Consider the following 24,225-nt stretch of genomic DNA (forward strand, 5'->3'; position numbering starts at 1 on the left):
TCTCTCTCTCTCTCTCTCTCTCTCTCTCTCTCTCTCTCTCTCTCTCTCTCTCTCTCTCCCCCTCTCCCTCTCTCTCAGCAGGACCTGAGAGAGCCAGTCTTGATATGAAACTTTTAGCAGTTGGGTTTCTGCTTTAGAAAAGTGGATTAAAAAAAAAAAAAAGAAAGTGGATTCATCTGGAGCACTTGACAAAAGGGAGTGAAGAGCGGAGAGGGCGCAGGGGAGAGAATTTTTTGCTGGCACTTGGGTCTGTGTTTACTCTGCATTTATTCGGTGGAACCTCATTCCAGCCGTGCAGCCAACTGTCCCATTGGTGGCGGCTGCACCCTTGGGGCTGGTTTCCATTTTGTCTTCCTTTGGGATTCACACAGGGACCTTAGCCTCGCTGTTGCAAAGGTTCCCGTCCTCCTCGGGTCCGTGGACCCTACCCTCTGCCACCTGCGGCGCTCAGAAGATATATTTTTAAAAATCGCAGCCATGTATTTATTTCACTCCCCTGGAAAGAGAAAAACCTGTTGTACATAATATCCGTGAGTTAAACGTGCTGTCGGAGAATTCTTGCCTCAAACTGTAAATCCTGGTGGAGGAGATGTGTCTTGTTACCACACAGAAGAGCCAGAGGAGAGTGAGCTCTGGGTTTTCGTCTCTCATCCAGGGATAATTCATGGCCCAGTCTCTTTATATCATATCAGCTTGCTCTGCCCCAAAGCGTGTACATCTGAGAGGTTCGGGCTGCCCAGCGCCTCGTGAGGTTCTGGGAAGCGCGTCAGCTGTTGGAGGGCCTTCGTGCCCGCCGGGCCCGGCACGGGGGCCGCCTGCTCTGCCCGTCTCCGTGGGACCTGCCACCCAGCCAGCTCCCCCAGCTGCTGGCTGTGCTCTGTGTTCACCCCAGGTTTTCAGAAGTTAAAACGGGAGTCGAGGTGCTGTCATCCCCTGCTATTGATCGCTGCTCCGAAGGGGCTGACGGACACCGAGGAAGAGTGATCGCTGAAGGATTTGGGGAGGGAAGCGGCGTGCTCCGCAGAAGCTGGCACCTGGGACCCTTTCCAAGACATTCAGGGCAGAGAATAAGGTTGCAGCGGAAATCAAAGCCTGATGTGGAGAAACGAAACATGAGGCCTACTGACTTTTTAAAAACATTTTAAATAACATTCTCTAAGGTTTCATTTTATACCGAAGGCAGCTGTAATAAGTTCTGGAAGGTGGTGTAAGGTTTCGATTACAGAGGGATCCCCCTTACGGGTGCTGTACCCAAAGTGAGAAAGGGCCGAGGGGGGAGGGCGGTGGTTCAGAGGTTATTTTGTGGCAGGTGAGAACACTTGAAAGGATGAATTCAAGGCTGCACGCGGACGCCATTCGGTATGCTGTAATTTGCAAAAGCAATAGCATTAAACCATCGCGATGGTGTTGTGTTTTTTTTGTTGTTGTTTGTTTGTTTTTAAGGGGTCCGGAGAGCCATAGCTTAATAACTGGGGCTCAGCAGCCTGCTGACCACAAGTAAGCCAAGACCGCGGCTCTGTCGCGGGCCCTGCCAGGGTTGCCCCAGTGACTCAACTCCCTGCTGAAGGCTGGCGCGGGCCAGAGACGTCGGGCCGTATGAAAGCGCCCATTGTTCACGGGCATCGTGATTTGGTATTACATGCACAATGTTTGCTTGTGAAAAGATTTATTCGAAACAAGTATGTTTAAGAAAGACGACGTGGTTTGAAATTCCGTTGATCTGGCTTATGACATTTAAGATTTTCTAGTACCTTTGTTTCTAAGAATAAATATTGAGGTCCACTGTAAATATTTATCTTTGGAACACACCCACCCATGGCACGGAAGTGGAACACTGGTCCCAGAGAGTGGATGGGTACCTCGAATTCGCTTCTCTATGGGAAGGAGCAAACCACCCCAATATTTGACAGGTACAGAGGCCTAGTTTGTAAGCGTGGCTGGCAGTCTCCAGCCCAGAGGACAGCTCCCCTTGTGCTGCTAAGTCTCTTGGGAGCAGGAGGGTGTGTCTGGACTTAACCGCTGGGCTTCTCACGTGGACTGGGGCTAGCTGGGGTTAAAGCAGACCTCCACGCCTGCCAGCCCTCAGCCGGTCTCTCCAGGCCCGACCAGGAGACTCACCACGGCTCATTACCGGGATGCGATGTTAGCCGAAGCGTGAGGGTTTCTGGTGGTGATTGAAGGGATTCCAGCTTTGCAACCTGCTGCCCGTAGCCTTCAGGAGTCTCATCTTCTGGGTCCTCTGCTCAGCCTCTGTGGGGGATGATACTGGGGCAAACGAATGACTTCTTCGGGGTGCAGCAACCCTTACCGTTTGAATGTAAAAATGTAGATGGGTGTCTGTAAAGGGATAGGAGATCCTGGCATGTAAGAATAACCTCTAGCACTTTTTCTTTTCTTTTTTTTTCTCCCTCTCCTGAGTTTTTAAAGAGCAGCCACAGGCTTATGCAGTAAAATCAATTTGCACATGGTCTGGCTGTGGCCCAACAAATTCTACTCAGTGACATTTTAATCTGAAAGGCTCCAACACAGAAGGGCTTCGATGGCTATCATTCTGGTTTGCCGTTCCCAGCCCTGTGCACGGGGGAGACGAGGTGCATACAGTTGGCCCGCTGGGACCTCTTCGCCGCCCTCGGCAGTGTTTTAAGTGGGGCTTTTAAAGGCAGTGGCACCCGCTTGTGAGGACAGAGAGAGGAGGATGGCTGGGAGGTGCTGGTGAACAGCGCGTGACTGGGTGTGTGTGGTGGCTCGGGGCCCCAGCTGTCGCGGAGGAAGGGCCCGTTCGTTTGTAGGTACGGGCCTTCCGGGTCGCGTGGAGGCTGGTCTGTGATTTTTAAAAAAAACGATTTATTTATTTACTTTTGGAGAGAGGGGAAGAGAAGGAGAAAGGGAGGGAGAGAAACGTCAATGTGTAATTGCCTCTCACATGCCCCCAACCGGGGACCCGGCCCTGCAGCCCAGGCCTGTGCCCTGACGGGGGATCAGAATCGAACCCGCGACCCTTTGGCTCTCAGGCTGGCGCTCAATCCGCTGCGCCACCCCAGCCGGGGCTGCGGCCTGACCCCTGAGGCCTGTGTTGAGCTCTTCTCGCGCTTGCCCGCGGGCGCCTGTACAGGATTTCTGCGGAGAGCACCTGTAAATCGGAGAGGGACCTTCCCAGACATAAGACAAGACGGGGCATCCTTTGTTGAGAAGTTTATTTTCCCGAGAGAGAGAGAGACGTCAGGCAACGGAGGGTAGGAAGCAATTACCAGCCTACCCCACATGGGGCCTCCTTGAAGACCGTCTGAAGCCTGGCCAGCATTGGGGAACTGGTGTCTCTTTCTGTTTTTATTCAGTGCCACATCTGAATAAACCAAAGACTGCTTACTTGTGCATCCAGCTTTTGGCACACAAGCACACTTAATATTTATCAAGGAAATGACTGGAGGGGGAAAAAAAAAAGAATTAATGGAGTAAATTCCACAGTAAAGAGAGAAAACCATTTGTTCGTTTGGTTTGTTCATAACCTTGGGCTTTAGTTTATTTTCTTTTTCAAACAAGTGATAAAAGTCTTCTCAGGGCATCTTAGAAATGTATGGGGAGACACTGCATATAGGGGCCATTTTTGGTATTTGGGGCGACAGTCAAGTGCGTCTTGTCACTTGCCAGAGATGTTAAGTTAGGGACAAGGTGAGTTTCTGATATCGTCCCTGACGGCGTAAGTGGAGAAGGACCCATGTCCCTGCGGTTTTTCTTGTAGACTGTCAAAATAAAAATTTTCCCCTTGTTCATTAGGTGGTCTTGGACAACCAGCGACTCGAGGTATAATATGTTCCTTCCTCCGTTTTCTAAATAAGTATTCTCTTGACGAGGGCTGCTCCCTAGCAGTCTGCTTTGAAGTCGTTTCTGTTCTGTACTGGCGGCCGTGTTATTTCAAAGGACTCAGCCAGCAGACTTGAGACCTTCTTGGCTTGAGTTCACAAACAGCCTTCTGGACAACGCAGCTTATTTATTCATCTCCCCCCCCTCCCCTCTTCCTACCAGAGCGCTCCCCGCACCGGCCCATCCTCCAAGCCGGACTGCCCGCAAACGCCTCCACCGTGGTTGGGGGTGACGTGGAGTTTGTCTGCAAGGTTTACAGTGACGCCCAGCCCCACATCCAGTGGATCAAGCACGTGGAGAAAAACGGCAGCAAATACGGGCCCGACGGGCTGCCCTACCTCAAGGTCCTGAAGGTGAGCGCTTTCTGAAGCCATAGGTGCCCCCAAGTGGGGACACCTGCCTGCGCTTGGCCACGGGGTCCTGGATCTCCTGTTGAACCTGAGAGAAGGTGGCCAGTACAGAGTGTGTTGGGAGAGCAGGGACTCATGAGGCTTGCTAGCAAAAATTCCGAAGGGGACCTTGGGGGCGGTGTGGAGGGGACGGCTGAAGCAGGCGTCAGAACAGTTCAGTTATTCGCCAGCCCTGAGATCTTCAGGGAGGTGTTTAGACTCAGCTTGCACGTCTATAAAAGGGGGATCGTGATAACATCTCCCCCGGACGGCTGGTTGTGCAGAGTAAATGGGGTGCAGTCGTCAGAAAGAACTTTGCAAACGTGTGGCGTTGGACCGGTGGTTATTGTTACCCTGGCGTTGCTTTTCTCTTCATGTGACACCAGGACCCAATTTTCATAGCCACCTTTTAGAAACAGTGTGGATAGATGATTCTTTTCCAAGAAATCCCTTAACCGTTGAAACCCATTCCCATGCGATGTGGACAATCCATGCTAGAAGATGGTCCTGTGCTCATGAGATGTCCCACAAGGAAAGTGTCTCCTTGTGTTTCTTACTTGGTCCCTTGCAAGTCCCCGTGTTAACAGCATCGGCCTCTTTACTTTTTAGATCTGTCTTGCTGTTCAGGATGGTGTTGGCAAGCTCAGCCCGTGCCACGTCTCAGCCCACTCCCACCCTGATCCCCCCACCCCCCATTGGGTTGCTCCTAGAGAAGGCCCTAAAAAGAAACAGCCTTCCAGTAAAGCCATAGGTGGTCCAACTAAGAACGCTCCCCTCCCACGGTGTCCTCTGCAGCTGAGAACACGAAGGGTCAGCAGAGCTGGGGAAGGCCGACTCACCTGGGGGATGCTAACCCGTTCACCGACCACAGCCTCTCACCCCTCCCCACCAGGGTGCCTCTGTTGTCCACTGTGAACGTGTATCATTCTTCCTAGACCCATAGCCCTTCCCTACTGCTGTTCACACCTCACAGAGGTTGTTTTCTTGTGGTGTGTTGGTGGTGGGGCCCGAGACGGGGCAAAGTCCTTCCTGGTTGGCCGTTACATTGTTCTCTGTCTGTTCCAGCACTCGGGGATAAATAGTTCCAATGCAGAGGTGCTGGCTCTATTCAATGTGACTGAGGCGGACGCTGGGGAGTATATTTGTAAGGTCTCCAATTATATAGGGCAGGCCAACCAGTCCGCCTGGCTCACTGTCCTGCCCAAACAGCAAGGTAACAATGTTTTTGTTTTGTGGTTTTCTGTTTTTTTGTTTTTCTGTTTTTATAAGAAGGCTGGATATAGAAGCTGGAAAGACTTGGTGCTTTGGGAGACTGCAGGCAGCTTGTAGGATAACTCTGTGAACTCGGTATATTCATCATAATCTTCCTTTGGTGGTGCAGCTGGTGTGATGCCAGCCGCCATGGAAAAATGCCCACGATGTTCAAAGTGCTTGCTCTCATTTCTTCTAGAGATTACGCTCCACCCCACCCAGTTTTTAAGTCCTTCCTTCTGGTGTATCTTGTTTGGGCTGCACAGTTCCCATCATTACTGCACATGAACACCGTTTGAAACACACACCTGCATGCCTGTTGAATTGGTGGCCCGTTAGATCAGCAGAGCGCGCGCCTCGTTCTGCCCCCCGTTTTCAGAGAAGCGCTGGCACGGCCTGGTCTGTCCGACAAGGCGTCATTCCCTCGGTTGTATAACCGATACTTACCAGATGCTGTCCTGGACTTGGCTGTCCCAGAGCTGGGGGCAGTCCACTTAACGGACGTACTGCCGGAAGGCATCGAAGGCAGCAGGTTGACGTTCCTGGTTTGTCAGGACTCACATTCAAACGCTGATGTTAAGGAAAAACGCCCGGTTCCTTTGCTTCCGAGATCAAGCTTTCTTACACTTCGTTTCAGTTCAGCGTCAGCTGAGGTGGTTATGCAGGAGTAAAAGTCACCCGAGCCTGGTAACCAAGGTGACCCTCCACACGGGTCCGTTGCCACAGGGCCAGAGGGATGTGGCAGGGGTCCCCTCGGACGTACCTGCAGGGTTCCGTTGACCGACACAGTCACCGCAACGGGACACTCCTTTCCTCAAGGTGGGAGTCTGCAGCCCACACAACCGGAACCCAGCTTGGACTTTGGGGTGCTCTCCTTTTGGAAAAACCACCCAAAACCCAAAGCGGAGCAAAGCCATGGCCGACAGAACGGATTTCCGTGGGTTGATTTTTCCATGTGTTTGATTGCATGCCTATCTAGGTGGTGACGCTGGTGTGGTGACGGGCCTGTGGCGGTGAGCTGCTCCGTGTCGCTCAGTGTCTCTCGGTTGTGGGCTTTGTGGATGGGCCGCAGTCGGAACCTGCCCGCGGCCAGCACCTGCCGGAGCCCCCGGTGCGACGCCTCGCGGTTCCGTGGCCCCCTCCACAAGCATTCCTGTGTCCTCTAGCCCTTTCTCTTGCTTCCCTTGTTTTCTAGGCCGCCGGTGTTAATACCACGGACAAAGAAATTGAGGTTCTCTATATTCGGAATGTAACTTTTGAGGATGCTGGGGAATATACGTGCTTGGCGGGTAATTCTATTGGGATATCCTTTCACTCTGCATGGTTGACAGTTCTGCCAGGTATATACTGCTCTTTCTCTCCATGGTATTTTTCCCTCTTCTTGGTTAATTGCTATAAGATTAACACAGCTTCTGTTCTCAGAAATGGCCCCTTTTAGCCTTGCCTCAAGATTTTTTAAAATGTTTAAAATCATCCCCCAGGGATAAGAAAGTTGCCTTGGAAATTCACTTACAGTGCAGTCCCACACTCACATATGTGACCAAGTTGAAATGTCTCCCTGAAAACTCAAAGGGATCTTATGTTTTCAGGGAGTCAGGGAGCCAATGTGTAAATTCACCCATCCCCATTTCTCTTAAACAGTTGAAATTACTTTGTAAAGTGCAAAGTAATTTTTTCTCATTTTAAATTCCATTTTGCTAAACTCCCCTATGTATTTTTATTCCACTCTCCATTTTTAACAAGATGTGAACAGATGAATGGATGTTGAGGTGCCCGGGGAGAGGCACCTGCCCGTAGGGTGTACAGAAGCAGTGTGGTACCTCCCTTGGGAATCGGTGGCTTGCTGCATGTGGCAATAGAATTGGGCTATCAGTTGGCTTTGACCGCAAAGCATGCTCTTGCCTTCTTGGGCTCGATGTTATTTCTGCTCTGCAGAGAAATCAACATCAGTGAAGCCCTGTTCCCTAAAGATGGCTGCTGTCTGAATCTTTAACCGATATCTCTCTCCTGGTCAAACGTTCTTAAAAAAGCGCTGCCTACTTCGATGCATCTGCCTCTTTGTCATTTCCATTGTCAAACTGCCTAGACTGTGGTATGCTAGCTCCTTCTGTTCCGCTCCAGCTATTAATGCCTTAATGTTAGAGTTCAGTACCTACCTGCATGCTTATTTTATAGGTAGAAAAAGTAAATCGATCAGTGCATTTTGTGCTGTGCTGCTGAGAGTTTTAACTGTCTTGCAAGCATTTTTCAGATGAAAATGTTTTAGCTTTAAATAATGCCATTGCATCTCTTTTTCCTTTTGTTGTGACTCTGCCCTGTGAATATTTGCTTCAAAACAGTGAGATGCCTCTGACATTGAGCCTGCTTTTCCTTGCGGTGCTGCGTTCTGCAAGCGCCTGCTCGGCCCTCCTTAGCCAGTGTGCCTGGTGGGGCTCGCTCATTAACTCAGAACGCAGTTTGAGAAAAACACTGTTTGGGAATACACTGCTTGTAGACTGACCATTGAGGACGAAGAAGGGAGCAGACTTTATTGGGAGTTGATATAAGAATGGTTTAACTAGAGTAATTCTACATAAACTCACACATAATACCATTTCTATTTTTTCTCTTTAAGAGAAAAGTTGTAGTGATGCATCAGTATAACCAGATACACAACAATTTTAATGGTTATTGACTAAGGAACATTACTATTTATGGTGCAAACATAATGATTCTATCTTTATAAGTAATTCTGTCTTCTATTCAATGAAAATGTTTTTTTATTTAAGAATTTGATGCTTTTGGGGTCCAGTCTACTAGATGAATATTTTATTTGATACGGAACGGTGTTCATCTCTGATAAATCACCCTGTTACATCTTCCTTGGGAAGAGGTTACCCCAGATAAGGCAGAGGCATCACCCCTTGGGAAACAAAGCAGGCATTGTTCATATGTAAGGATTTGGTTGGCATCAGAGACCACGGTGGAGCGCAGCCCTTTTGTGGCGGGCGTGGTTGGCTGATCTGTTCTGCCCCGACACCTCCCAGCCTGCCCTCTGTGCCCGGTGGCAGCCGACCCATCACTGTCACGGGAACGCAGAGGCCCACTGAGGCTACAGATAGTGACCGCCTGGGCCCTGGTGGTAGAGTGAGAAGCCCTTGGTCCTCCACCTTCATTTTGGGGAGATGCCTGGCAGGCCCGGGCGCGTGCCCCGCTGCAGCATCGAGTCGTGGGGAAGCCCGTCCTGGGGGAATGGTCACTGCCGTTTGATTCCTTCAGTTCCACCCGTCCAGTGCGCTAACTCTGTGGCCCGCTTATCTGTCCCTCCCTGTGATCTGCACTCCAGCGCCCGTCCGAGAAAAGGAGATCACAGCCTCCCCGGACTACCTGGAGATAGCCATTTACTGCATAGGGGTCTTCCTAATCGCCTGCATGGTGGTGATAGTCATCGTGTGCCGAATGAAGACCACGACCAAGAAGCCGGACTTCAGCAGCCAGCCGGCCGTGCACAAGCTCACCAAGCGCATCCCCCTGCGGAGACAGGTAACAGAAAGTAGATAGAGAGTTTGAAGAAACTTACTCCTCCTCTCGCCCCAGCCAGCCCTCGGGTCTTTCCCTCCGCTTCCATGCGTGCTGCTTCTGGGGGCTTCATGGTGCGACCGTCCACTTAGTGCTTGGAGCTTGGAGAGTCAATGGAGTCAGGTTCCCAGGGCAAGAGAGCACCAGGGTGTGAGACTCAGAGAGCTGATCGGCAGGACTGGACGTAACACGGGGAGGCGGGGCCCTTGGGTGCCTGATGAGACTTAAGAGCAGCGGTCTCTTTGAAGCATAGACCACGTTTGTCCCTTTGGGATCTAATGTCTTTTCTTCTCTCTTTCTCTCTCTCTCTTTCTTTCTTTCTCTTTCTTCCTTTCTTTCTTTCTCTTTCTTTCTTTCTTTCTTTCTTTCTTTCTTTCTTTCTTTCTTTCTTTCTTTCTTTCTTTCTTTCTTTCCTTCCTTCCTTCCTTCCTTCCTTCCTTCCTTCCTTCCTTCCTTCCTTCCTTCCTTCCTTCCTTCCTTCCTTCCTTCCTTTTCTCTCTCTCTCTCTCTCTTTCTCTCTCTCTCTCTCTCTCTCTCTCTCTCTCTCTCTCTCTCTCTCTCTCTCTCTCTTCCTTTCTTTTTTTTTAGACAGGCTTATGCCGCTAGTTGGAAAGGAAGGGACTCTGTAATTTTCATCGGCTGATTTTTTTAAATCAACCTGTGCCTCAGAGGTGAATCTGAGCGATTACTTGACTTACACCGGCCCGTGATGTCTTTCCAAACTGAAGTTTGGCTCCATGACTCTGATTCTTAAAATAGAATGGTGCGGGTTAGTCACCCGCAACTGTGGCTGTGGATCTGGTGCGAGGCTGATCTCTGTACTGAATAGGCAGCAGATGGTTCTTAACCTCATGCTTGGGCTTCGAGGGCTCCTTTCCACTCCTCTGTGCCTCCAGATGGGTGCACTTCTGCTTTGGGGAGATGGAGGAACATGGAGTCTGGACCTGGGCCGTAAACGAAGCCCTGGGAAGCAGAGTGGGACAGGAAATGTTATCTCTGCCCTCTTTGTCCGTGAGGGTGGACGGGAAAGACAGATGTGAATGTAAAATATTTACAGAATGATGTGGAACTTGGTTCCAATAAAGGTCTTCCTTTTTTTTTGAAACAGCAAGTAAAACGGCTAATGCACTGGCTCTAATTCAGTGGTTTATTTCAGTAGAATTTATAGGGTTCTTGTTAAAATCTCAGGGGCCTTAGTCTTAGCCCCAGAGGTCTTGAGTAGGGCCAAGAACCCACATTTTAAGCGGGACCGCAGGTGATTCTGCAGTGGACTTGGAAAAACTTGGACTCTGGGCTGGATGGGCCCTTGCTGATGTCTTTGAAGCCAGGTTTCAAGCAGGACTTTCTTCCTGGAAGCTGAGGGTAACATTTGGAGCGTGTCAGGTGCAGGCGAATGCTCCAATTGCATTAGGAATGACGGGGGGGGGGGGTGGCGGGGAAGGGGTCTCCAGGGACACCCCCACAGCCAAGAGTGCTGTTGTTATTAAAATGACACCACTGTCTTTCTTGAGGCCAGGAACCCAGTGAAGGGGCCCCGTGTCTGACTCTGAGAGAGTTCAGACCCATGCCATCCCCGTCCGCCCTTTCCTTTCTGGGGACCCCTGGGCCATTCTTGCAGCCATCGTCACGAGAGCCTGGCCTTAGAGAGCGGAAACGGGGAGTGCTGTGCCCATCTCTCTTCTTCTTGTTTTCTAACAGGGAAAAAGGCCACCTGCCAGTGGGGACCTGTGATTGGTGTCGCCAGACCGTTGTCCTGTAATTATTTTATCTTCTTTTTTTCTGCAGCTGTTAAATGCTCTTTTTTTTTTTTTTTTTTTTTTTTTTTACTGAGTATAAAAGAGGCAGACGCCCTGACAATCCCCTGACCTAACCCTGGGCCTTTCTTCCTTCTTCATGTCTGTCTCCACGCAAGTGGGTTGCTTTCCCACCCGCCGGGGAACCGGAGGATTCCTCCTTCTGCCCGCTCCCTCCCGCCTTGCCTTTTTCACCCTCGTTTCCTGAGTGCGTGGTCTCACCCAGGCTCCACGTGAGACGTGGTCGGGCACCTTCGCCAGCGGCTCCAAGGTTATGGGGGGGTGGGGGGTTCATTTGAAATGTCACTGCCCTTTTCAGTGGGGTCAGGTCGTACGTGCCAAGCCAAGGAAAGTGGGTAAATTCCGGTCCCCCGGGGAAATAAACCTCTGGGAGGTCCCTCTGTTTGGGGGAGACTGTTGGCACATCTCAGTTCCTCACACATGTCCACATGGGGTGTGCGATTCTTCCCAGAGAGCCCTTGGTCAGTGAGCAGGGTGCCTTTGGTGGGGAAAGAGATGCCTATCAGGTATCGGGATAAAAGAGGGTTCTTGGGCTGTTGCTGGAATGAAATCCCCAGAAAGGCTGGCAGATATGCTGATGAAAGGGAAAATACCACAGGGATGCCAAGCGTGCCTTCACCTGGCGACAGGTGAGCCCGTCATCGGATGCCCTGAGGAGGGCTTGTCCCTCGGCGTTTACGAGGCCGCGCTTCCTGCTGCCTTTGCCCGGCCTGCGCTCCCACACAGATGGTGTGTGCTCCGTGGGTTCTTGGCGGAGCCTGAATTTTATCTTCTTGGCCCTGGCCGGCGCCCTCCCCGACACGCATCAGACAAGCATTTCACTGAACTCAGTCAAGTAATTGTTTTTAGAACAAGAGAAGTTTTATTTTTCCTTGATTCCATTGTGAGTTTTTTCCTTTTTGACATTTACTAGACTGTACTGAACTTACCGGTACAGACATTTCAGTTTATTTATTTTTTGTCAAAAGTCTTTATCTCCAGTACCGAAGAAGAAATTCCTTGTGGTCACGTCCCAGTAGCCACGGGCTTTTTGAGACTCTTGGTGGGCTTTGGTGCGTGGAGAAAGAAGCACCCTTTGGGTGAGAAGGCGGGTGGCACGGGGCATCTTTCTGGGAACCCACGTGCAGTGCCGGGGCTCAGACACCCTGCCAGGCCAGAGTGGGGCATCTTTGGAAGCTGGGGGCTCTCAGACGGGTCTCCAGGGCTGCAAGTGGGCAGCGTGGCCCTCGCGAAGCAGCCTGTGCGCACCTGTGAGTTAACGACAGGGCTTCCCTGCCCGCGATCAGTCAGGTTGGGGGAGGGGTGCAAAGGGACCTGAAGGCATGTGGTTGCTGGGTTCACTGCACTGGCGTTTCAGTGGATACATGAGCGTCTTTCTCTGAGGCCAGAGGCTTCCGTAGGGCCGGATAGAGGCTGAGCGGTCTCCACAAGCGGAGGAGCCCGTCTCCTGGGCGGGGGCACACCCGTGCGTGTCCTGCGTGGGCGTTTTAGAAGGGGCTGCAGGGTATTTTCTTTTCTTAGGCTTTAGGGTCACCTTTTGGGATTGACTGGGAGCTGGTGGGTGACGGTGGTTGGGGCAGGGGTTAGCAACAGGGAGAAAATTGGCACCACTGTAATTGAACAACAATAAAATAAATCATTATGTATTAAAAAAAAAACAGAGAAGAATCAAGGGCAATCAAGGTCATGTTTTGTAACAGTGGTGTATCCCAAGGGCGTCATGCGCAGGACCAAGGTGAAGGGGGACCGGTGCGCGTGATTCAGGCGCCAGCTCTCAGGGGTGCGTGTTAACGGCCGTTAAGTACAGCAAGCTCTGCGAAGGGCCGTTTCGCTTCCAGAAGCTCATTCACTGCCTAGCAGCCACACATGATGATCGCGGGACATTTTCCGTATTTTGGTCAATCAGGTGGTCTAAGGAAAGCTCACTGCTTCCAGAACACATTTGGTGATTAGTACGGTCATGGGTGGCTTGGCCGGAATCTGCCCTTTCGTGTGGGTGCCTCGCCACCCCGGGTCCCCTCGGGCCATTCTCTTGGCCTTGGAAAGACCTTGACTAAGCTCTGACCTAGAGTCTGGCTGATGTGATCTGCTAAGAAGAGCCAGTCTGCCCAGGACACGTGAGCCACTGCTGTGATAGGTTTACAACGAGTCCTGGGTGAGGCAGAGATGGGTTAAGGGAGAAAAGCGAGTGTCTGATAAACTATTTAATTACCTAAATTTTGTTATGGATGGGAGACACATCCCAGCCCAGTCACCCCTTGAACCTTTATGTCAGTCACCTGGCCGAGGTGGTGAGGGCCTTTGGTTTGGCTTCAGGGGAATGACGGGCAGGGCTCAGAGCTCACTAACTCCAGAGCCTTCTGCTCCGGGTTGGGAACGTAGATTCCCAGCCCTAGTCAGACGGTTTCTGCAGCCGGCTGTGGTCTGGCGGTGTTTGTCAGTCCTGGGCATAAAATACACAGATATTCATCACCCCTCACCCTGGCGTCTCTGCCCCTGCCAGCTCCATTCTCGCTGAGGTCCCTGTTGGTCGTCCCTTCGAATCTAGTATAAAGGGGGTAACACAGCATCTTGGGGGCCCTTTAAAAAGAAAAGGAAAAAACCCACTTCCTTGCTTAATCTCCCACATGTACTGGGGAAACACACAAAAAGCGCATTTAGTTCAAAGCTTGATTTATGGCACATGGTAAAGAGGTTCCGGAAAGTGAGGAAGCGGAGCTGAGACCGTGACATGCATGCTGAGGAGCGCCTGCCCGGAGCTGGGAGCGGGAAGACAGTTTAGTTTAGAGTGTTAGCGTTTGTTGTTTATAAATAACTTCATTATCGCCATCAATGGGATATTTTAAATTTAGATAAACAGGAAACCCTGGAATTGACAAAGAATATCTGACAGGGAAAATGAGGGTTTTGTGCAAGATAAGAAGTGATCATGGGATGGGGCTGACTTAGTCACAGGAGTTGGGGATGCCTCGAGGGGCCCTGGCGTGGAAGGGAAGACGCTCTGGCGAGACGTGGTGTCCACGCCGTGGAAGACACTCCTGGGACAGGTCCTGCCGGGCCCGGGCCCGCCTTTGCGCTCAGACGAACATGGAGTGAAGGGAGAGCCAGTTGTACGTCACGGCCCCAGCGGGGTTTTAAAAGCATGGTAGACGTGCGTGGGGCCGAGATGAAGACCCATCTCCATAGACAGGGCAGCCAAAGTCTGTTGTTTCTTATATTTCGGGCATTTTCTTACCTTTTTTCCCCCTTTGTGAGGGTGTTATTTTTCTCACAGAAGTATTTTCTGGATTTGTCCATTGACTCTCAACCTCTATACTCAGCCTGAGCAAAATCTCCATAAGGAATCTTATCCGTAAACATGATTTTTAAATTGGAATAATAATGATGGCAACCAAGTTTGTAAAGGTTTCCCATTAAAAGCTTCCACGGGGAAGCCTTGTTGAGACCCTCCATTTGGGGGAAGAGGTATACGTGTGGGAACTCTTTTTTTTTTTTTTTTTTTTAATAATTTATTTGTTGTTTTGTTTATTTATTTTTTAGAGAGAGGGGAAAGGAGAAAGAGGGGGAGAGAAACATCACTGTGTGTTCGCCTCTCACTTGCACCCCCAACTGGGGACCTGATGTGCGGCCTAGTCACGTGCCCCGACTGGGAATCGAACCAGCGACACTTGGCTCGCAGGCCGATGCTCAATCCGCTGAGCCACAGCAGCCAGGGCTCATGTGGGAACTCCTGCCAGGGGCTTGTGGGCAAAGCTTCCTTTGGGGTCCTAGGTCGGCTACGGAGCAGTTAACTGATGACTGAATGTTCAGCTTCTCTGTGCTTACGCTACCTCCGAGCCATATCTGTCACTGGGGCATCCCGACGCTCCAGCTATCCTCCTGTCCTGGGACTGTCCCCAGATCCTCTGTCCCCTGCCTGCTGGACGCTTTATTTCTTGGGTTTGCTCTTCTGTTCTCTGGAGCCCCTGCCCTCCCTGGCGGTGAGCGCAGGGTCTCATCATCCCGCCCAAGAAGGGGTGGCCTGTCCTGCAGCCACCTGTAAGGCCAGCGGGCCTTCCTTCCTCCCCTTGACATGCGGTGTGACAGCTCATGTACAGAAAGAACAGCCCGCTCTAGATGCTCCGGATTCCCCAGAGGGAGGTGCCACCATAGGCACCCTTGAATCTGGGGAGCAAACGATTCTAAAAATGTGCGAAGAAAAGGGATTGTGGGGTTGGCGCGCATATTAACGGAGCCCTTAGCCAGAGCCGGACTCAGCACTAAGCACTGGGCGGTGTGACTGTGTTTCACCCCCACAGTAGCTGTGTAGGGGGCAACCCCGCTTTCCTGTGAACAGGTAAGGAATCTCGTTTAGGAAGGTTAGGAGACTCCCCAAAAGTCTGGTCTCAGGTCAGTGAGCATCAGAACTGGGACAGGGACCGCGACTGTCAGGCCCGTGGGCGCAGTTGGCCAGGATGCTGCCACCCGACGTGGATGCCCACCTTATAAACGGTTATCAGAGGAAGGGTGCAGCAGGGCTGGCTGCGTGGCTGGGGGCAGTCACCGCGGTGCCCACATGCAAGGGTCAGAGGTGCCGTCAAGCTCTGCCTGGCGCCCAGGGAAGAGAGGAAAACAATGCTCTTGCCATTTTTAACCCATTTGAAAATTCAGTATATTTTAAGCATATGTTCCTCGTTTTCTTTTCCCCTCGAGACATGCCTCAGTTCAGATCCTTATTATTCTAAAAAACATTTTTTGTTACAAAACTACTTTAAAAAAAAACATAAAAGAGTTATATGCATGGCAATAAAATTTAAATGACCTACAAAGTTCTGAAATAGAACATGTAACCCCTCCCTCCACTCTTGATTTTACTACTTCTGGAGTTTAATGCTGAACCCAATGTCCTTCTCTTTGTAAAATGACTTTTCTCCCATGTATTCTCGGTCATCTCCTCTGGTTTCCAATTAAGGGCGGTCTGGGTTTACAAAGGAAAGAATTGGGGTTTTCCGAGTAGGAAGTGCAGGTCTTTTGGGAAGGGGCCAGGCTTCCCCTTGTGCAAGTTCCTCATCAGTTTGCTTGTCTGAACTCAGTCTTTGCTCCTGGCTTTCAGCGGGGTTGGTAAGCCCAGCTGGGGAGGACGGTTGACCTTGGCAGTCATGCAGGGCACAGAACCAAGGTGGGCAGGTGAGCTATTTTGATGGGTCATGGTCAACCTCATGTTCCAGCTGCCTTGGGCCAAAGTCTTGTTCATGGTTTACGGTCAGGGGGTGTTCCAGTAGCCCACGATTGGACCAAACTGTGTAGCAATGCTGAGCGGCGGACCTGCACATGTCCTCCTTCACAGGAGCCGGCACAGGGAAGATGATACAGCTGAGAAACGACCATGTTATCAGACACAGGTTGAAATAAATGGCTGAGGGCAAATGAGAAACCTCCGTGGAGCCCCCGCATGCTGCCAGGCGGGAGAGGCGCTTTCCCGGGTGATGACGCATAGATTCATTTTTCTTTCCCTCGATTCTTCATCCCACGTGTTTGATCCACTAGTTTCTGAAACTGAAGTTGACAAGAGGCTGTCGATTTTCACCGAATGGCCTGGGCATCGACGAGCTCCCAGGACTGTGGAGAAGCGGGACACGGCCCCGGTGCCTGGGTCTCAGGTGACCTTGAGTAAAGAGGCGCTCGGAGCTCCTGGAATGCCTTTCACCTTCGGATCGTACCTAGAGTTCATTCTTGGAGAGAGTCTGCTTTGCATTTCAGAGGATAGAGTGTCCAAAAGTTTTTATGGAGTTTCCTAAGTGCAACGCTGATTCATGATCAGTGGTCTGTGGGGAGACTGATGATCTGGGACTCCAGGGTGGGTAATACCGGAGGCAGTAATGAGGCCCACGGGGGGCTGTCTCTATCCTCAGGGGACCGTCTTGCGGGATCGGGACAGAAAGCAGACATCTTTTGACCAGGCACTGTGTACAGATGTTGAAAGCCTGGTCTGAGGAACATGTAATTTGGATGAAAGTCAGTCCTATGTAGACAGGAGGACAGAGGAGTTGGAATCCGGTGCTTCTGGTCTGAAATCTGTGACCTTGGCCAGCCCCCGCTTGTCATCTACCCAAGGGCTGACCCTCTGGCTGGGCTCTGACCGGCCTCCAGTTCGCTCAGGTGGAGCCAGGATTACATCTGTGTTTTTGCGTTTTGTATCCAGGTTTCTGCTGAGTCCAGCTCCTCCATGAACTCCAACACCCCTCTGGTGAGGATAACAACGCGCCTCTCCTCCACGGCAGACACCCCCATGCTGGCGGGGGTCTCTGAGTACGAGCTACCGGAAGACCCCAAATGGGAGTTTCCAAGAGATAAGTGAGTACTGTAATTGGGCACACCCCAAATGCATGGAGACTTCGGTGTAAATGGGGACATTGGATCGACATTCCCTTTTTATGACCCTGAACGGCAAAGGCCTTGCTGTGAGGATGTCAGAAAAAGTGAGGTTAATATTTCTGAGTAACCAACTCTCAGAAAAGAACTGATTCTCTCTCTTTTTAAGTAGTTCTTTTAAAAAAGGAGTCCCTAAGGCATGGCTGGTCCCCCAACAGGATGGGACCTTAGTTAGTGTTTTATTGTTTTTGTTTTTTAAACTTTCTAGACAATTCCAACCCAGTCACGTTGAATAAAAGTAAGATTATCCCATTTATAAAAAAGTTCTGGCATTCCGCCATCACGTTGCCGGAACATGGCTGTTCTGTTGTGCATGTCTTCGGAGAAATCAGGTGAAGAAAATTAGTCGTGTTATGAATCTGTATCCAGTGTTACTGTTTTTAATGTAATTAATGTACTATCAGGCCGGAAAGCTTCAGATACAGTGCCTGACATGGAGCTTCCTGGGATACGTGATATTTTCCTCATTGGATGATCTACAGGTGTTCCAATCACGTCCAGTCAAAGTGTGGCCACCTGGGCTCTGTCTGGTCTGGCTTTAAGTCCGAGTGCATGGGGCTCGTTACCTGATGCTGTGGGCTTCATTCCGACGGAATGAAGGTCATGGTCTAGACCTCCCGGGGCTGAGCACAGTTCTTGGCTCCTCTGAGGGCATGTGTCCCTTCATGGATTGGTAACCTGGGCGCCCCGAAGCGCACACCTCAGCAAGAGGGCGGTGCTGGGCACAGGGTCGGTGGAAAAGATCTTGGGCTCCCAGCCTCTGTCTTCTAGACAGACACCAACTCCCAGGCCGTGGTCATTGAAGGGTCGGTCATCAGCTCTCTCCTGGGTGCCTCTTGTGCTTGAGAATGACGAAAGGAAGGCGGAGCTGCTGAGTCCGCACCTGCGTCACGTCAGCTGGGATGAGCTCTGGACGTGCGTACGTCCACCTGCTCTACCTGTCTTGCCGCTGGTAGTACCGCCCTGAGGTTCTGTCAGCGTTGCATTGCTGGAGACAAACTCATCCGCAGATCTGGAAATCCTACAGAGGTTCGCCTTTCTGGAGACCGGCTTGATGAGCTCTGGAAGGAGTGGGAGCTTATGCGGCCCTTGTCATTTTGGTCCTCACAACTCCACAGCAGCTTTGTTTCCCAGCAGCCGAAGTAGAGATTGTTAACGTGCGCCGTAAGCTAGAGCCAAATAATCACAGAGCTGTCCTTCTGTTAGAGTGTTAATGGGGGCAGTTTCCAGTTCATTTGTGTACTGCAGTGAAGACTCCCTTCATTCATTCATTCATGACCTGTTTACTGAACGTTTCCAGGTGAGGCACCTGAGGAAAACACGCGGACTGGTTTCTGCACCTGTAGCACGTGGAGGGAGCGAGAACGGGGGTGTTTCTCGTGAGCACCCCCTGCTCCCTGGTTTGCTGATACAAGCGGGCAGGTCCACGTGCAAATTCCCGTGTGTACAGGGCTGTGCTGCTGAGCCGTGGTCACACTGTAAGAAGCTGCAGCTCTCGGGTTCAGGCCATAGTTTCTGCCACCTGTGACGCCGCCGTCAACAGTGGGAGTCTTGTGCGCACCGAGCTGTTAGCTCCCACCCGAGGGTACCCCGAGTGCGGAAAGTCTGAGCGCTAAGCATTTCAAAACAGTATTTAGCGCAAACGTAGGTGGAGCAGGCTTGCAATGAATGAAGGCTATTTAGGAGCAGTTTATTAGATCGGAGGCAGAAGTTATACAAAGAAGGGATTGTTATGCTTATAGTAGCAGGGCAATGGGACATAAATTAGCCATTTTTCCAATGCAAATGTTTGTTTTCTGCCAAGACATTAAATTTAATTTTAGTTCAGTGTAGAAACGGAATGACCTCAGAGTACCGCATGTTGCCCTCAGTTTTTGCTTAGCTTCTGCAAACTCTGGTGTACTTACCATAAATACTATTTATCCTAAGGTCAGCTCCATGCTTCCCTTAAGTGCAAAACCACATTCATATGTATTTCAAAGACTGCCTCATTCTTTTGGTTCTTGTAATGCCCAAGGACAAGATATGGCTAGCCATAGGCTGTAGACAGAGCTTCTGAGCTTAGAAATTTAGTTTGTTGTGTTCACTTTGGATTTTCTTTACTGTTAATTTTGGGTAGTCATAAGGATTTCTGAATTGTTATGTCAAAAAAAAAAAAAAATTCCCCCCAAGTTTTAGGATGTTTTCTGCCATTAATGAAAAGTTAGATTCCTTGAAATGCATTTAAGATTCATATCATGTATCCTGGCCGCAGAATGGGACCGTAAAACCCATTGGTACTTGAATAATAGCGATTTTAAAGAAAGACACAAATGTAAGAACAGTTTTAAGGTTTTCTTTGAGATATTCTGAACGACGAATATTCAGTAACAAGCTCCTCCGTGTTAGCGCTGAGGAAGGCTGACTACCTCATCAGCAAGGATACCTTCCGTAAAAAAAATAAATCCAGAATACAAATGTGAAACTTAATAGCTGTTCCACCAGTAATTGACATTCTCTAAAGCGTCGCTAAGAAAATACTCGGGCGCGTGTGGCCCCCGCGTCTCATTAGTTCCATATGATACGTGCCCCGTGCTCTGCAGGCCGCTGAAAGATTCTTGTATTTAGTTCTGGACTTCCCCTCGCTCACCCCCCGTGCTAATCCCCTGTTTACACATTTAGGCTGACGCTGGGCAAACCCCTGGGGGAAGGTTGCTTTGGGCAAGTGGTCATGGCTGAGGCGGTGGGAATCGACAAGGAGAAGCCCAAGGAGGCTGTCACCGTGGCAGTGAAGATGTTGAAAGGTGAGCGGGGAGGAGCTGGTGGGGCGGGGACAGATGGGGGTGGGGCAGGGGTGGGAAGTCTTATCAAGAATGTTCCTTTTGTGGCATGTGAACTCTATCATGGCAGGAGGTCAGAGGGCACATAGTTGACCCCAGGGGGTGAGGAGTTTTCAGTATAAATCAGCATCTCGGACAGACTATTTATCTTGAGCTGTGTGTGCTTTTTAAAAAAGAAAATCCAGTTTTGTCAAAGCGGTAGCTGCCGAGATTGTTGCCCTTCGGCTCCTCGTGAGTCTTGGTTCCCCGTGTAGGGTGGGGGCGCAAGGAGGCTTGCGGTTGTTCGTATGGAAAAATAATGCAGCAATTCATGGCTAGTAATGACAAGCATGAACTCTGTGTTTCATGTACACGTTCATCTATCGTCCTACTCCCCCACCCACCCACCCACCCCCCGTGTTTGCCTGTGCTTAGAAAACACCAGCTCGCATGGGACTGGCTGAGCGAGATGCATGTTGGTGTGTTGGTCTCTGGACCCAGACCTTCCTTCACACGTTAAGGAAACTTGGCGTCTTTGGCGGGAGCAAGGAGAGGAGACCTCACTTTACCTTCTTTGTTGTGCGAGGAGCTGGTCTGGGAGAGTCACTTAGCAAGCTCGGGGGGCACTGATAGGAGCGGTGATGGGGCAGAGCCGTCCGGGCAGAAACACAGTTGCCCCGGGATGTACATGTCACGCGGCGTCCGTGGGAACCTGCACCTTTCTGAATCACCCTTCCAGCCCTGCATGTGCCCACGTCCAGGGAGCTTCGAGAACTTGTCACCATGAACAGCTTCCTCCCACATTGTTCCATTCTGGGAGGGGGGTGACAGGGGACATCTCAGAGAGGACAGCCCAAGCCTAGCCTTTCCTCATGGGGCCCGGCAGAGGGTCTGATTTCAGGGTGGGGGGGGGGGCTGGACACATTGTAGGCACTCGGGAGTTAGTCATTTTCTTTCTTACGTGGGGTCTCCTAGCCCAGTCCCTCCCTCGGGGACAGTAGCAGCCTGGAAATAGTCACAAAGGGGCTGATTCCTTTATTTTTTTTTTTTTTAAGATTTAACAAATTTATTTATTTTTAGAGAGAGGGGAAGGGAGGGAGAAAGAGGGAGAGAAACATCAATATGTGCTTGCCTTTTGCGTGCCCCCATCTGGGGACCTGGCCTGCAACCCAGGCATGTGCCCTGACTGGGAATCGAACCCATGACCCTTTGGTTCGCAGGCTAGCACTCAGCCCACTGAGCCACACCAGCCAGGGTGAGGCTGATATCTTTAAAGCTATTAATCTGAATGGTTCCTAAGGAAAACTAGGGCGTTTTGAGCTGCTCCCCACCTTATGGTCGGATGCCAGGAAGGCCCGTGTGCCCTCCCCCCACGTGTGGGCTCCAGCGATGGAGGCAACCACTTGCTGCTGCCCTGTGTGGCCTGCCTGCCTCAGGCACCCTCGTCCTCCTGTGGGGCAAGCGCCTCGGGTAATGTGTCCCACCCCCGCCACGAACCAGGGATGAATCCAGGGGAGGCCCCGGCTTCCTGTCTCTTTGAGCAGCACTTCTGATTTGGGTTGGGGAGCTCAGAGTTACCTGGGGACAGAGCAGAAGGGGAGGTCTGGGAGTTCTTTTTCTCTTGTTCCCCCAGGGCCAGGCTTCCCTGTTAGGGTGGAGAAGGACAGGAGCCCCAGAGCCTTTGTGACTTGGCCCTTTGCTATAACCAGTGGGCCCTCGGAGCCTGGAGGAGAAAACACCCTGAGCTGAGCCTGTGAGCACGGGGCTCAGTTCACCACGCAGTTCAGGGGAGACGGTTCCCTCCAGTCAATTGCGTTGCTCTGCCTTTTGTGAACCTCAGAAGCTTCCTGCCTTGGGGCTCCTGGCCATGCCTTTATCACACTGTTCTAGTCAGCCCAGGTTTTTCCATATTGAATCAGCTCCATGGGAGGGAAGCACACGGGGAAGATCCTGTTACCTTTCAGAAGCTAGCTGGGCATCCACAGACGCAGGACCTAAGCCATTCTTGCTTGAGATGATAAAGCTGAGGTTTATAAAAACTTCAGTATTAATCGTGATGGGAGGCATGGATGGACCCTCACCCACTCAGGACAGGCATGTGTGGGCACACACACATATGCTTTGGTACACAGTTGTGGGGTTTCCCTCTCCCCCCAACCTCCCAAACCCATCTGTGAACGCCTTAGGGACCATAAGGGTTCGAGTGAGCAGCACTTGCTCTGGAGGAGGTCTGTAGGGATGTGAGATGCCTCGCCTTCCTCTGCAGATGTTCTCACGGTCGCTTTCGGGCCCTGTGAGGTTTGATGTGCTTTGCTGAGGCATCTCAGGTCTGCCAGACGATGGAATTATTTCACAATGCAGTTAAAGCCCCCGCATTTGTGAGGTTTGCTGGGAAAGAATGGGCTTTAATGTCAGAGGCCTGTATTCATGCCCGTTCTGACTTCTGACCCTGCTGACCCCAAATTAGCTGTTTGACGCAGGGCAGGGCATTTGCCCCTGACCAATAAAATGAGGGAAATGGTTTGGAAAGGCTTCTCTGGTTCTAAAATTTAATTTTATGCTGTTGCAACTGGGTGTTGGGCAGGCAGCAGAGGCAACTGGTGGGGTAGGGGAAACGCGCTGATTTCTCACGATGTGCTGTTCACAGATGATGCCACGGAGAAGGACCTTTCGGATCTGGTGTCAGAGATGGAGATGATGAAGATGATTGGGAAACACAAGAATATCATAAATCTCCTCGGGGCCTGCACTCAGGATGGTGAGTAGGATGAAGAATGCTTTAGTCCCTTCTCCACGGGTCAGGGTTGACATCATCTGGGGAACGGTTGGACTTCGGATTTGCCCCTAGGGCCTCTCAAGTGCATGCGTTAGGTTGGCCAAAAAGTCTGCTGAGTCTTTTTCATAAAATAAAATACGTTTTTTTTTTTCGCAATAACTTTATTGATCTGGATATTTTGAGTATGTCAGCTGTCTCCCGCTATTGGCTTCTAGTGGGTAGAGGCCAGGGGGGCTGCTAAAGTCCTTCCAATGCATAAGACAGCCCCACAGCAAAGGATTATTTGGCCAAAATATCAATAGTGCCAAGAAACTTCACAAACCATTTTTGACATGTTCGATCAGTCACAGCACCTACCCTGTGCAAATCTTTCTGTGTGTGTGTGTGTGTGTGTGTGTGTGTGTGTGTTCAGTTGCGTTGTTACCTTACTTGAAATAATGAAGCATAATATGCCAAAAATGTTGTGTATCTTCTTACATCTTCAATATTAATATGACTACACAAAAATTCACCAGTTTTGATAATTTTTTAATGCGCACTGTTGTGACAGCTGTCACAATACAATCTAAAAGAATTGTTTCAAATGAACTTAAAGACCACCAAGCGCTGCTGGAGTCACCCTACAGAAAAAAACTAAATGACCTTTCTGGCCCACCCAATATAAAGTTTTCTTTAAACTCTTCCTAGAAAGATGTTCCTGGGCCTGAACCCAAGGGGGACTGTACCGGTGGGTTTTCGGTGACATTGGATGAGAGGACCTGTGGGGTTCTGCTCTTTGTAGGGCATAAACCAGAGGGTGTTTGGAAAAGTCCGTCTCCTGAGGCTTTTGTTTGGCGAGCACTAAGAGAAGTTTCTCAAAACAAGGTCCTATGTTTTGCTGACAAGTTCTCCTAAAATGGGGCCTGAGGACGCCTGGCCTTGCTGTGGGCAGCAGAGGCCTGGACTCCTGAGAACGGCAGAGAAGCAGGGAGAGGTATGAAGGGACGCATTGTCTTCCTCGGGGGCAGAGGGCCCCTGCTTCTCTCGTCAAAGGGCTAATTGGCACTCTGGGAATCAGCCTGAGGATAATGAATAAACTTGAAAATGCCCCTCTGCGCCTCAGCAGCTTCTCTTTTAGGTCGTACCAGGGGCGGGGAGAGTTTTTCTCTGGAGGGTGATTGTAAATATTTCTGGCTTTGTGGCCGCTGCTGCAGTGTGAAAACAGCCGCAGAAATGAGGGGGCCTGGCCGCGAGCCAAGACTATTTAATTACAAAAACAGGCAGTGGGCAAGGAGCTGGCCTGCGGGCGGTGGTGTGCCAGCCCCGGCCTGCCGTAAAGATGGAGACATGGATGCACACGTGTGTGCAAGGAGCCGTGCGCAGGGAGG

The 24,225-nt window shown here is 50.8% G+C and overlaps 1 protein-coding gene across 16 annotated transcripts in view; it reads left to right on the top strand.

Moving 5' to 3' along the window:
* FGFR2 (fibroblast growth factor receptor 2) overlaps positions 1-24,225 on the top strand; it is a 97,925-nt gene that overhangs the window by 58,875 nt on the left and 14,825 nt on the right. For 5 of the 16 annotated variants that reach the window (XM_090278754.1, XM_090278761.1, XM_090278765.1 and 2 more), the window contains 6 exons: positions 4,024-4,214; positions 6,697-6,841; positions 8,827-9,023; positions 17,055-17,206; positions 19,946-20,067; positions 22,730-22,840. In XM_090278754.1, the coding sequence (XP_090134880.1) occupies positions 4,024-4,214; positions 6,697-6,841; positions 8,827-9,023; positions 17,055-17,206; positions 19,946-20,067; positions 22,730-22,840 (918 nt within the window). Of the gene's footprint in view, positions 1-4,023; positions 4,215-5,315; positions 5,464-6,696; positions 6,842-8,826; positions 9,030-17,054; positions 17,207-19,945; positions 20,068-22,729; positions 22,841-24,225 lie in introns of all 16 variants that reach the window. The other 11 variants (XM_090278766.1, XM_090278757.1, XM_090278762.1 and 8 more) reach the window with 3 other exon arrangements.

Source organism: Furipterus horrens, unplaced genomic scaffold (assembly GCF_987537825.1).
Source record: "Furipterus horrens unplaced genomic scaffold, mFurHor1.1.pri manual_scaffold_5, whole genome shotgun sequence".
NCBI classification, from domain to species: domain Eukaryota; kingdom Metazoa; phylum Chordata; class Mammalia; order Chiroptera; family Furipteridae; genus Furipterus; species Furipterus horrens.